At 51.0% G+C, this 16,974-nt stretch overlaps 1 protein-coding gene across 7 annotated transcripts in view; it reads left to right on the forward strand.

The window, feature by feature from the left end:
* Nucleotides 1–16,974, forward strand: part of LOC140388365 (uncharacterized) — a 114,181-nt gene that overhangs the window by 69,292 nt on the left and 27,915 nt on the right. For 6 of the 7 annotated variants that reach the window (XM_072472415.1, XM_072472413.1, XM_072472417.1 and 3 more), the window contains one exon: nucleotides 7,627–7,746. The exons of the other annotated variant lie outside the window; for it this stretch is intronic. In XM_072472415.1, coding sequence (XP_072328516.1) covers nucleotides 7,627–7,746 — 120 coding nt within the window. The remainder of the gene's footprint in view (nucleotides 1–7,626; nucleotides 7,747–16,974) is intronic. 7 annotated transcript variants of the gene reach the window in all.

Here is a 16,974-nt window from a genome sequence, read left to right on the forward strand (position 1 = left end):
GGACACTTGGGGCAATTTAGCATGGCCAATCCACCTAACCTGCACATATTTGGACTGTGGGAGGAAACCGGAGCACCCGGGGGAAACCCACGCACACACGGGGAGAACGTGCAGACTCCGCAAAGACAGTGACCCAAGCCGGGAATCGAACCTGGGACCCTGGAGCTGTGAACCAATTGTGCTATCCACAATGCTACCGTGCTGACCACGGTATGGAGGCAGGTTCAATTTGGGCACCCAAGAGGACATTAGATGATTATTTGAATAGAAACAATGTACAGGGGTTCAGGGAAAAGGCAGGGCAATGGCACCAAGTCATAATGCTGTTTTGGTGAAGCGGTGCTGACATGATGGGCCGAATGGCCTCCTCCTGCATCGTAACAATTCTGGGATTGTGATTCTGGGATTGTGAAAGACTTGAGGCCTAAAATCTTTAAGTGGATATGAATCTCATGCTTGGGGGAAGGTGTCTGTAATACCACATACTGGCCAGCAATGGATGGAATGGAGACTCAATGTCAACCCAGTTACTATTAAGGAAAGAATAATGGGGAGTAGCTAGGTTGTAGCCAGGGGCATGAAATCTAGCCATCATATATTGGTTGGGGACCGGAGATCTTGGCTGCCCTGAAAACTGTTTTTAAAAACACTTTGGTGTAAAACATCTGAAAATTGGATGAAAAAATAAAATGGCAGATGTACCTGGTTGATTTATGGCACTGCACCACCTAGTGGTGGGAGACCAGCAATGACATTGTGAAAAGTAAATAGATATTTCTTGTTATTGAATATTGCCCCCTGATTTGTATTATAATTGTTGACATCAAAAGCGTGGCTTAAAAATTGTGATATTGGAAGTAAGTTTGATATGGGCAGGAAACGAATGTCAAATTCAAGATTTATTAGTGGGAGAGTTCTTGTTTTGTTTGTTACAATGAATGAGAGGATGTGCTGGTTTACAATAGAAGTTTTGCGAAGCCAATATTTTTTCCCAGCAGAAAGAACAGTGAGGATACGGAATGCAGTTTTAATTTGAAATAGCTTGGAATATTTTTTGTGTGAACACAATGCTGGGAAGAGAAGATTGTGGACAGAGTTTTAACATTCCTTTTTAATTGTTGGCAGCAGAACTTGGAAAATTGGCCATTGTTTTATTTAAGGAGATGGAATTGAAGAGCTGTGAAGAGTGAGGGAGATATTGCTGTGTTTCAAATAGAACCAGGAAACTTAACGTGAGGGCAAACAGTGGGCATGGGCCACTGGACTGGGGAATGGCAGTGAGGGGAGTGGCTACTGGTCTCGTGTTTGGCAGTGGGGAGAGGGTCCCTGATCTGGGGTCTGGCAGTGGGGAAACGGTTTGCTGGTCTGGGGTTTGGTAGTGGGGAGAGGGTCCCTGGTCTGGGGTTTGCAGTGGGGAGAGGGTCCCTGGTCTGGGGTTTGGCAATGGGGAGAGGGTCTGCTCATCTGGGATTTGGCACTGGGGAGAGGGTCTGCTCGTCTGGGGTTTGGCAGTGGGGAGAGGGTCCCTGGTCTGGGGTTTGGCACTGGGGAGAGGGTCTGCTGGTCTGGGGTTTGGCAGTGTGGAGAGGGTCTGCTGGTCTGGGGTTTGGCAGTGGGGAGAGGGTTTGCTGGTCTGGGGTTTGGCACTGGGGAGAGGGTCTGCTGGTCTGGGGTTTGGCAGTGGGGAGAGGGTCTGCTGGTCTGGGGTTTGGCAGTGGGGAGAGGGTCCTTGGTCTGGGGTTTGGCAGTGGGGAGAGGGTCCCTGGTCTGGGGTTTGGCAGTGGGGACACGGTCTGCTGGTCTGGGGTTTGGCAGTGGGGAGAGGGTCCCTGGTCCGGGGTTTGGTAGTGGGGAGAGGGTCCCTGGTCTGGGGTTTGGCAATGGGGAGAGGGTCTGCTCGTCTGGGATTTGGCACTAGGGAGAGGGTCCCTGGTCTGGGGTTTGGCAGTGGGGAGAGGGTCCCTGGTCTGGGGTTTGGCAGTGGGGAGAGGGTCTGCTGGTCTGGGGTTTGGCAGTGGAGAGAGGGTCCCTGGTCTGGGCTTTGGCAGTGGGGAGAGGGTCTGCTGGTCTGAGGTTTGGCAGTGGGGAGAGGGTCCCTGGTCTGGGCTTTGGCAGTGGAGAGAGGGTCCCTGGTCTGGGGTTTGGTAGTGGGGAGAGGGTCCCTGGTCTGGGGTTTGGCAGTGGGGAGAGGGTCCCTGGTCTGGGCTTTGGCAGTGGGGAGAGGGTCCCTGGTCTGGGGTTTGGTAGTGGGGAGAGGGTCCCTGGTCTGGGGTTTGGCAGTGGGGAGAGGGTCCCTGGTCTGGGGTTTGGTAGTGGGGAGAGGGTCCCTGGTCTGGGGTTTGGCAGTGGGGAGAGGGTCCCTGGTCTGGGCTTTGGCAGTGGGGAGAGGGTCCCTGGTCTGGGGTTTGGTAGTGGGGAGAGGGTCCCTGGTCTGGGGTTTGGCAGTGGGGAGAGGGTCCCTGGTCTGGGGTTTGGTAGTGGGGAGAGGGTCCCTGGTCTGAGATTTGGCAGTGGGGAGAGGGTCCCTGGTCTGGGCTTTGGCAGTGGGGAGAGGGTCCCTGGTCTGGGATTTGGCAGTGGGGAGAGGGTCCCTGGTCTGGGGTTTGGTCGTGGGGAGAGGGTCCCTGGTCTGGGGTTTGGTCGTGGGGAGAGGGTCCCTGGTCTGGGATTTGGCAGTGGGGAGAGGGTCCCTGGTCTGGGCTTTGGCAGTGGGGAGAGGGTCCCTGGTCTGGGCTTTGGCAGTGGGGAGAGGGTCCCTGGTCTGGGCTTTGGCAGTGGGGAGAGGGTCCCTGGTCTGGGCTTTGGCAGTGGGGAGAGGATCCCTGGTCTGGGATTTGGGAATGGGGTGAGGGTCCCTGGTTGGGGTTTCGGAATGGGGAGAGGGTCTGCTGGTCTGGGGTTTGGCAGTGGGATGTGGGTCCACTGATCTATGATAAATTTCTCTACGCCAGCCAATCAGCCAGATGTAGGGACTCAGTGCCAAGGAAATGTTTATTTTTCCTAGTGAATAGTGAGTGGGTGATGTGTCCAAAGGATAATTTTTATTTTAGCTGATTAATTGGGAATAATCGCAGTGGAGGTGGGAATGAGGGAGAATAAGTGGAACAACTGGCAGAGAAAAAGCTGAGAATAAAAAAGTTAAAATCCAAAAATTAATAAATAAAATTAAATAAACAGCATATTTGCTCCGACCATTCATAATTATGTGCACAAAGTTACAGGCCGACAAGACAAACAAGTTTCTTTGTCATTGCTTTGTGACTTTTTGCTGTAGGTGATGACTGCTGGAAATGGAACACATTTCCACATTTTGCAGCCAGTATTATTATTATTTTTTAAAATATATTTATTAATAATTTTAACAGTTAAAATTGGCTGCCTCTGATCTGTGTCCGTAGGTTACAGACCCCCACTCCATACTGCACCCACAGCCACCCCTCCCAGAGCAAAAATCGTGTCTGACGGGGCACTTTCTCCAGAGGTGGGTGGGTGAGCCCGGAAATTTCTCAACCTTGCCGGGCTGTTTAAAAGGTCTGCCTTGGTTCTCTGGATCATTGTCCAAGTTGTTTCCATGAACTTTAGGCCCTCTAAGCCCTCCTCCCTCCCACCCCCTCACAACCCCAACCACTCCCCATGCCACTTGCAGGCTCTCATGCCAACCCATCCCCCCAGCTAGCCATAAATGGTGCATTAAACAGCAAAATGCAGGAACAAAGCTGTATAGTGAATGATTGCAGCGTCCCTTGAAGCTGAGTTTACTCTCCTGCCAGTCAGTTATGATTAAGATCTACCCAGGGGAAAACAACAGCAGCAGCCAGAGCAGTGGCACCACGGCTGGCTCTGATGTTCAGAAGGGAGGGTCAAAGCGCAGAAGAGCAATAGTAATAGGGGACTCTATAGTCAGGGGCACAGTTAGGCGCTTCTGTGGACGTGAAAGAGACTCCAGGATGGTATGTTGCCTCCCTGGTGCCAGGGTCCAGGATGTCTCCGAACGGGTAGAGGGCATCCTGAAGGGGGAGGGCAAACAGGCAGAGGTCGTTGTACATATTGGTACTAACGACATAGGCAGGAAGGGGCATGAGGTCCTGCAGCAGGAGTTCAGGGAGCTAGGCAGAAAGTTAAAAGACAGGACCTCTAGGGTTGTAATCTCGGGATTACTCCCTGTGCCATGTGCCAGTGAGGCTAGAAATAGGAAGATAGAGCAGCTAAACACGTGGCTAAACAGCTGGTGTAGGAGGGAGGGTTTCCGTTATCTGGACCACTGGGAGCTCTTCCGGGGCAGGTGTGACCTATATAAGGACGGGTTGCATCTAAACTGGAGAGGCATAAATATCTTGGCCGCGAGGTTTGCTAGTGTCACACGGGAGGGTTTAAACTAGTATGGCAGGGGGGTGGGCACGGGAGCAATAGGTCAGAAGGTGAGAGCATTGAGGGAGAACTAGGGAATAGGGACAGTGGGGCTCTGAGGCAGAGCAGACAGGGAGAAGTTGCTGAACACAGCGGGTCTGGTGGCCTGAAGTGCATATGTTTTAATGCAAGAAGTATTACGGGTAAGGCAGATGAACTTAGAGCTTGGATTAGTACTTGGAACTATGATGTTGTTGCCATTACAGACACCTGGTTGAGGGAAGGGCAAGATTGGCAGCTAAACGTTTTAGGATTTAGATGTTTCAGGCGGGATAGAGGGGGATGTAAAAGGGGTGGCGGAGTTGCGCTACTGGTTAGGGAGAAAATCACAGCTGTACTGCGGGAGGACACCTCAGAGGGCAGTGAGGCTATATGGGTAGAGATCAGGAATAAGAAGGGTGCAGTCACAATGTTGGGGGTTTACTGCAGGCCTCCCAACAGCTAGCGGGAGATAGAGGAGCAGATAGGTAGACAGATTTTGGAAAAGAGTAAAAACAACAGGGTTGTGGTGATGGGAGACTTCAACTTCCCCAATATTGACTGGGACTCACTTAGTGCCAGGGGCTTAGACGGGGCGGAGTTTGTAAGGAGCATCCAGGAGGGCTTCTTAAAACAATATGTAGACAGTCCAACTAGGGAAGGGGCGGTACTGGACCTGGTATTGGGGAATGAGCCCGGCCAGGTGGTAGATGTTTCAGTAGGGGAGCATTTCGGGAACAGTGACCACAGTTCACTAAGTTTTAAAGTGCTGGTGGACAAGGATAAGAGTGGTCCTAGGATGAATGTGCTAAATTGGGGGAAGGCTAATTATAACAATATTAGGCGGGAACTGAAGAACATAGATTGGGGGCGGATGTTTGAGGGCAAATCAACATCTGACATGTGGGAGGCTTTCAAGTGTCAGTTGAAAGGAATTCAGGACCGGCATGTTCCTGGGAGGAAGAAGGATAAATACGGCAATTTCGGGAACCTTGGATGACGAGAGATATTGTAGGCCTCATCAAAAAGAAAAAGGAGGCATTTGTCAGGGCTAAAAGGCTGGGAACAGACGAAGCCTGTGTGGAATATAAGGTAAGTAGGAAGAAACTTAAGCAAGGAGTCAGGAGGGCTAGAAGGGGTCACGAAAAGTCACTGGCAAATAGGGTTAAGGAAAATCCCAAGGCTTTTTACACGTACATAAAAAGCAAGAGGGTAGCCAGGGAAAGGGTTGGCCCACTGAAGGATAGGCAAGGGAATCTATGTGTGGAGCCAAAGGAAATGGGCGAGGTACTAAATGAATACTTTGCATCAGTATTCACCAAAGAGAAGAAATTGGTAGATGTTGAGTCTGGAGAAGGGTGTGTAGATAGCCTGGGTCACATTGAATCCCAAAAGATGAGGTGTTGGGTGTCTTAAAAAATATTAAGGTAGATAAGTCCCCAGGGCCTGATGGGATCTACCCCAGAATACTGAAGGAGGCTGGAGAGGAAATTGCTGAGGCCTTGACAGAAATCTTTGGATCCTCACTGTCTTCAGGTGATGTCCCGGGGGACTGGAGAATAGCCAATGTTGTTCCTCTGTTTAAGAAGGGTAGCAAGGATAATCCAGGGAACTTCAGGCCGGTGAGCCTTATTTCAGTGGTAGGGAAATTACTGGAGAGAATTCTTCGAGACACGATCTACTCCCATTTGGAAGCAAATGGACGTATTAGTGAGAGGCAGCATGGTTTTGTGAAGGGGAAGTCGTGTCTCACTAACTTGATAGAGTTTTTCGAGGAGGTCACTAAGATGATTGATGCAGGTAGGGCAGTGGATGTTGTCTATATGGACTTTAGTAAGGCCTTTGACAAGGTCCCTCATGGTAGACTAGTACAAAAGGTGAAGTCACACGGGATCAGGGGTGAGCTGGCAAGGTGGATACAGAACTGGCTAGGTCATAGAAAGCAGAGAGTAGTAATGGAAGGATGCTTTTCTAATTGGAGGGCTGTGACCAGTGGTGTTCCACAGGGATCAGTGCTGGGACCTTTGCTGTTTGTAGTACATATAAATGATTTGGAGGAAAATGTAACTGGTCTGATTAGTAAGTTTGCAGACGACACAAAGGTTGGTGGAATTGCGGATAGCGATGAGGACTGTCAGAGGATACAGCAGGATTTAGATTGTTTGGAGACTTGGGCGGAGAGATGGCAGATGAAGTTTAATCCGGACAAATGTGAGGTAATGCATTTTGGAAGGTCTAATGCAGGTAGGGAATATACAGTGAATGGTAGAACCCTCAAGAGTATTGAAAGTCAAAGAGATCTAGGAGTACAGGTCCACAGGTCACTGAAAGGGGCAACACAGGTGGAGAAGGTAGTCAAGAAGGCATACGGTATGCTTGCCTTCATTGGCCGGGGCATTGAGTATAAGAATTGGCAAGTCATGTTGCAGCTGTATAGAACCTTAGTTAGGCCACACTTGGAGTATAGTGTTCAATTCTGGTCGCCACACTACCAGAAGGATGTGGAGGCTTTAGAGAGGGTGCAGAAGAGATTTACCAGAATGTTGTCTTGTATGGAGGGCATTAGCTATGAGGAGCGGTTGAATAAACTCGGTTTGTTCTCACTGGAACGAAGGAGGTTGAGGGGCGACCTGATAGAGGTCTACAAAATTATGAGGGGCATAGACAGAGTGGATAGTCAGAGGCTTTTCCCCGGAGTAGAGGGGTCAATTACTAGGGGCATAGGTTTAAGGTGAGAGGGGCAAGGTTTAGAGTAGATGTACGAGGCAAGTTTTTTACGCAGAGGGTAGTGGGTGCCTGGAACTCGCTACCGGAAGAGGTGGTGGAAGGAGGGACGATGGTGACATTTAAGGGGCATCTTGACAAATAGATGAATAGGATGGGAATAGAGGGATATGGACCCAGGAAGTGTAGAAGATTGTAGTTTAGTCGGGCAGCATGGTCGGCATGGGCTTGGAGGGCCGAAGGGCCTGTTCCTGTGCTGTACATTTCTTTGTTCTTTGTTGTTGTTCTTGCGTTGCCCACCTCAGGAGTGAAAATCCGACTCAGTAGGTCTTCACACAGCTCTCCATTGCTCCATTTTACATTGAATTAAAGGAGACAATTTAAAATATAACCATCTTATAAGACCTTGCATTCATCATTACAAAGGCTCTGTATAAGTAATTGGTGGCCTGGACATGATATTTACTGCTTTGCCTAAACAATGGCCAATTCTTATTGATCATGTGATTCCTTTAGTGCTCTTTTACCTTTGGTCGCCATGGGGTTTTTGCTGATCGCTTAGTGGACTGTCACGGTTGGCGAGAAGATTACAGCAGACCTGCTTGTGTAATAAAATACCTTGATCATTTTGGACAGGTAAAGACTTCTAAACAAATGCTGGCTGAAGTAAATTATTATGTGCTTGAACCCAATAATTTCTTCCTGATTGGAATTAGGGTATAAGTGATTTTTTTTAAACCATATTTAACTTTTGCTTGATTCTGTCAACTATTAGTTGTGTTGGATGTGTTGGAAATATAACCAAATATGTTTTCTTACTTTTTTTCTGCAATTGTTTCCTGTCCCTATCTCCTTGCCTGAGGACATGGACGATTTGGTGTTGCATGATGCCTAGTGCTCTGTACCATGCTCAAGTAGGCATTCTTCCTATCTGGGATCTAGACTCTGAAGTGTTGGTTGGATTTTTGATTGTAAGGACATCTCAACCAACCCTGCTCCAGTCCTGATCAACATCTACACATCCGTATGCCCATCAAGAGTTTAAGGCTAGTGGGGAGCTCTGCTCACTTTTCCTCTCTCTTAACCCAAAGGCACTCAAAGCAATTGTAGAAGCCTAACTTTCCTGGTTGAGATCACATAACCGGAAACGTTACTGCTTTATACAACTCTACTATCACCCTTAACAGCTGAGCCAATGTAGGAGTCATAACTTCGTAAAGTGCTCTTTCAATTCAATTTTAATCAAGCTGATTGGTGAAACTTCCATCATCTACAAGATGATTAACTACCAGAATTTTCTGAGATAAAACCTTGCATGAGTTGTGTTATCAGTGCAAGGCTCTCAACACAATTTCCCTTTTTCCCACATAAATCAACCTCAGCGATCGAAAATATAAAGTTTGTTGATGTTATTTGTATTGTAGTTGTCTTCATTCTTGAGGTTAGAGTTTTGCTGTACCATCCATGTGGGCCCACAATTTGCAGACTCTCAATTTTATGCTATTTCCACTGCTCACTAGGAAATCATCTTAATTCCGTCAAGCAATGGGAGATTCCTGTACCTGTTTTACTGACCTCTAAAGCTGGATCATGATTTGCAATCTCAGATCCTCTGTGAGGTCTTGCTGATTTCTATATTAGACCATTAAGGGATGAATGTACACTTTCTTTTCCTTCAGAAGAAACGGTGTGCCAGAACTAGTTTCACATGATAAAATCTGTTCATCAGTCTTGGAATGGCATTAGTGGCTATTCTTGTTTCGCTGGCTCAAGAAGGAAATTTGTCAATGGGGCATTAGTAATCTGAGTTTCATCAGGTTAAGAAGCAAAATTGAAGATAGCTTTCAATGTAGTTAAAAGTTGCAGATTTTTGTGACTTCCGGTGACCATGGGGTGAGTGGTTGCACCCAGGGCAGTTCCAGCACGAAGCCGTGGATTTGAGCTCTTTTTACCCGAAAATGGGAGAATTTTGATGGGAAAGTGTAGTTGAAGGTGTGGAGGAGACGTCCCCCTCGGAAGTGGCTGCTTATCAGACCCAGCAGAAGAAGGTTAAAGAACCTGGCCAAGGAATTGGAAGAGACCTGTGGCGCAGTAGCAATTGGAAAGATGGCGGAGGGGGAACAGTCATTGCATGTTGGAAAACCCCAGATGGAGCAGCTGATGACGTTTATCAAAGAGGAGTTGAGCCAACAAAGAAAGGAGATGCAGGAAGACCAATCGAAGGCCATCGAGGGAGCGATTACACCCCTGAAAGGCTCGATGGAGCGAGTTGAGAAGTGTTTGGAGGCACAGGGGTCGCAGATTCTGGAGATGGAGAGGGTGACGTCTGACCACAGTGATCGAGTGGTGGCATTAGAGGCGGAGGTGGGGCTTCTGGGGGACCCTTTGCAAGTCGTTAAGAGCAAAGGTAGAGGAGCAGGAGAACAGGCCTAGGAGGCAGAACCTTCATGGGTGGGCAGTGGGCCAGGGAGAAACGGAACTGTGAATGGGAAGAGAACAAAGTCCGAATATACCAGGACATTGGAGCGGAGCTGGCGAAGAGGTGTACTGGGTTTAACAGGGCCAAGGCGGCTCTCTATCGACGGAGGATCAGGTTTGAGGTACTGTACTGGGCGAAACCGTGGGTGACATTTGAGGGCCGGGAGTTCTATTTTGACTAATTGTGATGACTGCGACCCCCTCTCCACCGCTGCCTATGGTGGTGTTTATTTTTTGGAGGAAGCGACCTGTGGTTTTGGATGTGTCATTGTTTGGGTGGGGTCCACAGGGAACCACTTGATCAAGGAGGAAGGGTGGAGGAGGGGATAGGAGGAGCCTTCGGGCAGGAGCTGCCATGCTGTTGAATGGAAGTGAGGTGGCCGCGAGGGTTGGCTGATGGGGGTGGGGCAGGAAATCTGCCATCCTTACCTGCTCCATCCTACATGTTGACTCTCAACGTCCTCTGAAATGGCTTGGCAAGCCACTCAGTTCAAGGGGAATTAGGGATGGGCAATAATTGCTAGCCCAGAACACTTCCAGTGGCGGCTATGAAGGAGTAAGTCGCACATTTGGTGGCTCCCGCTCGGGTTGGACTTTTGGACCTTTTTCCCCGATTTTCACAGGACTTGATTTGAAAAATCGATGACAGAGGCAATTGGGTTCTGGATTCCCACATCGGTGCATGGAGAGGCGGACTAGAAGTGCTCGTAAAGGCAGAAACAGACGGACAGAGAAGGCTTGGGCTGAAGCTGCAGGGGGAGAAAGAATGGCGGATGACCGGACCTCTGGGCTTGTCGACCCAGCGGTCAACGGAGCAGTTGATGCAATTTACCCAGGAGGGCTTCGCCAAGCAGAAGCGGGTCAGCTTGGACCCGATAAAAGAGTCAATTGCACGACTGGAGCTTAGATTGGATGCCCAAGATCGGTAGATCCAGAAAGTAGAGAAGGCGCTGGCTGACCAGGAGGAACATCAAACAGCAGTGAAGCTGGAGGTGGGGATGCTGAGAGACCAGCAGAAAAGGCTCCTGGAGAAAGTGGAGACCCAGAGAATAGGTCCCGCCGGCAGAACTTGAGAATCGTTGGGCTCCCGGAGGGGTCCGAAGGAGCGGACACTGGGGCATACATAGCGGACATGTTCGTGAAGCTGCTGTGGGATGGGGCATTCCACCGACCCTTGGAGGTAGTCAGGGCTCACAGAGTGCTCGCGAGGAAGCCACGAATGGGAGACCCTCCCCGAGGGCAATGGTGGTGAGATTCCACAGGTATTTGGATAAGGAGCGTATTTTACAGTGGGCCAAGCAAATGCGGAGCTACAAATGGGAGAACAGAATCCTGCGGATCTATCAGGACCTGAGTGCGGAGGTGGCCAGGAGAAGAGCGGGGTTTAACCAGATCACGTCGACCCTTTTTAAGAAAAAGATGAAGTTCGGACTGCCATATCCGGCCCGTCTCTGGGTCACGTACGAGGAGCAACATTTTTATTTTGAGTTACCTGAGGAAGCGCTGGACCTTGCGAAAAGGAAAGGACTGGTGGTGGAGTGAGAACTTTTGAACTTTGCTGCAACGTTCATGTTTAAAAAGGTTTCTTGTTTTTTCGTTTTGTGGATGCCATTTGTAATGCCTTCTGTACTGATTTGGGGCCAGTTGCAGAGCTGAGTGAGTTAATGTTTACATTTGCACTGTTGGGGGATGGAGGTGTGTTTGTTCAGATGCTGGATCTCTTGCTTGATCTTTTCTTTGATTAGCTTTTTTTTTCTGTCGGGCAATTATGTTGGGATTGTTTGTCATTTGAATATGTGTGTATGAGTGGGGGGAAAGGTGGGGAGGGAACAATAGGTGCGAGAATATCTGGCGCCAGGGGTGGGGCCACCCAGCGAGCTGGGTGGGCTAGCTCACGGAAGCGTAGTGTGGGGTGAGCAGATGTTAGGTTTATCAAAGGGGTCGATTTACATTGTGCTGTTACTAGGGAGGAGGGGGGGAAATGTTCTGCTGACGAGGGAGGGACTGTTGCTGAGGGACAGAGAGGAGGTCGGGGGTGGAGGCTGTCTGGGGGCGGGCCGGTGGAGGCGCGGGCTGGAGACTGGCCCAAGCAAGGTGATGGCTGATCAGCGAAGGGGGGAGGGGTGATGAGCCCCCCAACTAGGATGATCACCTGGAATGTACGAGGGCTAAATGGGCCGGTCAAGAGGGCACGCGTGTTCGCGCATTTGAGAGGACTGAAGGCCGACGTGGTAATGCTGCAGGAGACGCACCTTAGAATAGCTGACCAGATTAGATTAAGGAAAGGTTGGGTCAGACAGGTTTTTCACTCGGGACTGGACTTGAAAACTAGAGGGGTCGCGATCCTGATCAACAAGCGGGAGGTGTTTGAGGCGGGAAGAATAGTTTCGGATGTGGGAGGCCGGTACATTACGGTCAGTGGGAAATTGGAGCGGGTGCAGGTGGTACTAGTAAATGTATACGCGCCAAACTGGGACGATGTGGAGTTTATAAAGAGGATGCTGGGGAAGATACCGGACCTGGATTTGCATAAATTGGTCATGGGAGGGGACTTCAACACAGTTATTGACCTGGTTTCAGCCGGTCAAGCTCAAAAACAGGCAGGGTGCCAGCAATGGCAAAGGAACTAAAAGGGTTCATGGAGAAGATGGGGGGGGGGGGTGCACCCATGGAGATTGGGGCAGCCGAGGGTGAAGGAGTTCTCCTTCTACTCACATGTGCATAAAGTGTATTCCCGGATTGATTTCTTCATTCTGAGCAGGGCTCGACTGATGGAGGTGGTGGACATGGGGTACTCAGCGATCACAATCTCAGACCATGCTCCGCACTGGGTTGACCTGCAGGTTAATAAAGACAGTAACCAGCACCCGCAATGGAGGATGGACGCGGGTCTTCTAGCTGACGAAGAAATGTGCGGGCGGCTGAGGAAATGTATTCAGAACTACCTGGAAGTCAACGACACGGGGGAAATTTCAGCAGCGGTGGTCTGGGAAGCATTGAAGGCGATGGATAGAGGGGAGCTGATCTCGATACGGGCCCACAGGGAGAAGGTAGACAGGGCAGCGACGGACCGAGTGGTAAAGGAGATACTATAGGTCGACAGGAGGAATGCGGAGACCCCAGAGGCAGGACTTTTAAGGAACGGCGGAGGCTACAGGCGGAGTTCGGCTTGTTAACCACAGAGAGGGCGGTGGAGCAGCTGAGAAAGGCGAGGGGAGCGATTTATGAGCATGGAGAGAAGGCCAGCAGAATGCTTGCACAGCAGCTCAGAAAGAAGGAGGCAGCCAGGGAGATAGGAAAAGTAAAGGATGGAGACGGGAACCTGGTGGGAGACTCAGCAGGGGTGAATAAGGCGTTTAAGGAGTTTTACAGTAGGCTGTACGGGTCGGAACCCCCAACGGGGCCGGAGAGGATGAGGCACTTCCTAGGGGGGCTGAATTTCCCGAAGGTGGACGGGGAGCTGGTAGAAGGGATGGGGGCCCCGGTCAGGATGGAAGAGATAGTGGAGGGTCTGAAGGCCATGCAGGCGGGTAAAGCCCCGGGGCTGGATGGGTACCCAGTGGAGTTCTATAAAACTTTCTCTGGGATATTGGGGCCGTTGTTGATGAGGACATTCAATGAGGCAAGGGAGAGAGCGGTGCTTCCCCCGACGGTGTCACAGGCCACGATTTCGCTAATCCTGAAGCGGGACAAGAACCCGGAGCTGTATGGGTCCTACAGGCCGATATCCCTATTGAATGTGGACGGCAAACTGCTGGCCAAAATTTGGTCCTCTAGGATTGCGGATTGTGTTCCGGACGTTATTGGGAGGACCAGACGGGGTTTGTTAAGGGAAGGCAGTTGGTGGCCAATGTAAGAAGGCTATTAAACGGGATCATGATGCCCCCGGAAGGTAGGGAGGTGGAGGTAGAGTTCGCAATGGACGCAGAGAAGACCTTTGATCGAGTAGAATGGGAATATCTGTGGGAGGCACTGGGCGGGGCTTTATTGGCTGGGTCAGGTTGCTGTATCAGGCTCCTGTGGCGAGCGTACTGACGAATAGGACAACATCGGACTATTTTAGGCTGCATCGGGGGATAAGACAGGGGTTCCCCCTCTCCCCACTGTTGTTCGCATTAGCCATAGAGCCGCTGGCAATTACACCGAGAGCCTCATGGGGCTGGTCCCGGGGGAGGTGGTGGAGCACAGAGTCTTGCTTTATGCAGACGACCTGCTCCTGTATGTATCGGACCCAGCAGAGGGAATGGAAGAAATCATGAGGATTCTGGGGGAATTTGGCCAGTTTTCGGGGTATAAACTAAATATGGGGAAAAGTGAGATGTTTGCGGTCCAGATGAGGGGACAGCAGAGGCGACTGGGGGAGCTGCCGTTTAGAGTGGTGGGGGAAGCTTTAGGTATCTAGGCATCCAAGTGGCGCAGGAATGGGAACGGCTGCACAAGCTAATTCTGGCCTGACTAGTAGACCAAATGAAAGACGATTTTTGGAGGTGGGACGCACTCCCGCTGTCACTAGCCAGGAGGGTGCAGACGGTGAAGATGACGGTCCTCCCGAGATCCTGTTTGTCTTCCAGTGTCTCCCCACCTTTATTCTGCGGTCCTTTTTTAAACGGGTCAACAAAGTGATCACTGGCTTTGTATGGGCGGGCAAGATCCCGCGAGTAAGGAGGGGGATGCTTGAGCGGAGCCGGGGAGAGGGCGGGCTGGTGCTACCAAACTTACGTAACTACTATTGAGCGGCGAATATAGCCATGATCAGGAAGGGGGTGGTGGGGAAGGGTCGGCATGGGAGCGTATGGAAGCGGCTTCATGCAAGGGCACCAGCTTAGGGGCGTTGATCACAGCGCCTCTACCCTTCCCGCCGGCATGGTACTCCACCAGCCCTGAGAGTGGTGGCGGCCCTGAGAGTCTGGGGACAGTGGAGGAGGCATGTAGGAGCATCGGTGTGGTCTCCAATTTGTAATAATTACCGGTTTACCCCGGGAAGGATGGACGGGGGGTATCGGAGATGGCAGAGGGCAGGGATTGAGAGGATGGGGGATATGTTTATAGAAGGGAGCTTTCCTAGCTTGAGGGAGCTGGAGGAGAAATTTGGATTGGCGAGGGGAAATGAATTCAGGTACCTGCAGGTGCAGGACTTCCTATGCAGGCAGGTTTCAACCTTCCCGCTGCTCCCACCAAGGGGGATACAGGACAGGGTAGTTTCCAGAGGGTGGGGAGGAGAAGGGAGGGTCTCTGACTCTCACAATTACAAGGAACTTATGGGGTCAGAGGAGACGCAGACTGGGGAGCTTAAGCTCAAGTGGGAAGAGGGGTTGGGAGGAGAGATAGAGGATGGTCTATGGGTGGACGCGTTGCGTAGAGTCAACGCATCTACAACATGTGCCAGGCTCAGCCTGATACAATTCAAGGTCGTTCACCGGGCTCACATGACAGTGGCCCGGATGAGCAGGTTCTTTGGGGTGGAAGACAGGTGTACAAAGTGTGCGGGAGGGCCAGCGAACCATGTCCACATGTTCTGGACATGTCCAAAGCTTTGGGGATTCTGGCAGGGGTTTTCAGATGTCATGTCCACGGTGTTGAAAACAAGGGTAGCACCGAGTCCGGAGGTGGCGATTTTTGGGGTGTCGGAAGATCCGGGAATCCAGGAGGAGAAAGAGGTTCTGGCCTTTGCTTCTCTGGTAGTCCGGAGACGGATATTATTAGCTTGGAGGGACTCAAAGCTCCCGAAGTCGGAGACCTGGCTATCGGACATGGCTAGCTTTCTCTGTCTGGAGAAAATCAAGTTCGCCTTGAGAGGGTCACTGTTTGGGTTCGCCCGGAGGTGGCAACCGTTCGTTGACTTCTTTGCGGAAAATTAATCATCAGCAGAAGGGCGGGGGGGTTAGTTTAGCTTTGAGTAGGGGGTTAATAAAGGTGGGACCTGTAAGGGAGATGGCTTTTGCACTACGTTTATAGATTCATGTATATTGTTTATTTTGCTGTAAAACCAAAAAATACCTCAATAAAATGTTTATTAAAAAAAAAGACTGGGATGATGCAGGATTCATGAAGCGCATGTTGGGGCGCATTCCGGACCTGGAGATAGGAGGCCTGATAATGGGAAGGAACTTCAGTACAGTGTTGGATCCAGCACTAGACCGCTCCAAATCAAGGACTGGAAAGAGGCCGGCGGCGGCCAAGGTACTTAGGGGGTTTATGGATCAGATGGGGGGAGTAGACCCATGGCGGTTTGCAAGGCCGCAGGCCAGGGAATTTTCTTTCTTCTCCCATGTACACAAAGCCTACTCCCGGATAGATTTCTTTGTTCTGGGTAGGACGCTCATCCCGAGGGTGGAGGGGACGGAGTATTCGGCTATAGCCGTTTCGGACCATGCCCCACACTGGGTGGAACTGGAGCTGGGAGAGGAGAGGGACCAACGCCCGTTGTGGCGGCTGGATGTGGGACTGTTGGCGGACGAGGTGGTGTGTGGGAAGGTGAGGGGGTGTATCGAAAGGTACTTGGAGGCCAACGACAACAGGGAGGTGCGGGTGGGGGTGGTATGGGAGGCGTTGAAGGCGGTGATCAGGGGAGAGCTCATTTCCATTAGGGCTCATAGGGAGAAGACAGAGGGTATGGAAAGGGAGAGGTTAGTGGGAGAGATTTTGAGAGTGGACAGGAGATACGCAGAGGCCCCGGAGGAAAGATTACTTGGGGAAAGACGACGGCTCCAGACAGAGTTTGACCTGTTGACCACAGGGAAGGCGGAGGCACAGTGGAGGAAAGCGCAGGGGGCGACCTACGAGTATGGAGAAAAGGCTAGTCGGATGCTGGCACACCAGCTCCGTAAGAGGATGGCAGCGAGGGAAATAGGGGGAGTCAAAGATGGAAGGGGAGCCACGGTTCGGAGTGCGACTAAAATAAACGAGGTATTCAAGGCCTTTTATGAAGAGCTGTACAGATCCCAGCCCCCAGCGGGGGAAGAGGGGATGAGACGATTCCTAGATCAGCTGAGATTCCCGAGGGTGGAGGAGCAAGAGGTGGCTGGTTTGGAGGCACCGATTGGGATGGAGGAGCTGAGCAAAGGTTTGGGGAGTATGGAGGCGGGGAAGGTCCCGGGACCGGACGGATTCCCGGTGGAGTTCTACAGGAAGTACGCAGACCTGTTGGCCCCGCTACTGGTGAGGACCTTTAATGAGGCAAGAGAGGAGGGGACCCTGCCCCCGACAATGTCGGAAGCGACAATTTCTTTGATCCTAAAGCGGGACAAGGACCCACTGCAATGTGGATCGTACAGGCCGATCTCGCTCCTCAATGTGGATGCAAAGTTGCTGGCAAAAGTGCTGGCCACGAGGGTCGAGGACTGTGTCCCGGGGGTAATCCACGAGGACCAGACGGGATTTGTAAAG

Source organism: Scyliorhinus torazame, chromosome 13 (assembly GCF_047496885.1).
Source record: "Scyliorhinus torazame isolate Kashiwa2021f chromosome 13, sScyTor2.1, whole genome shotgun sequence".
Classification (NCBI taxonomy): Eukaryota; Metazoa; Chordata; class Chondrichthyes; order Carcharhiniformes; family Scyliorhinidae; genus Scyliorhinus; species Scyliorhinus torazame.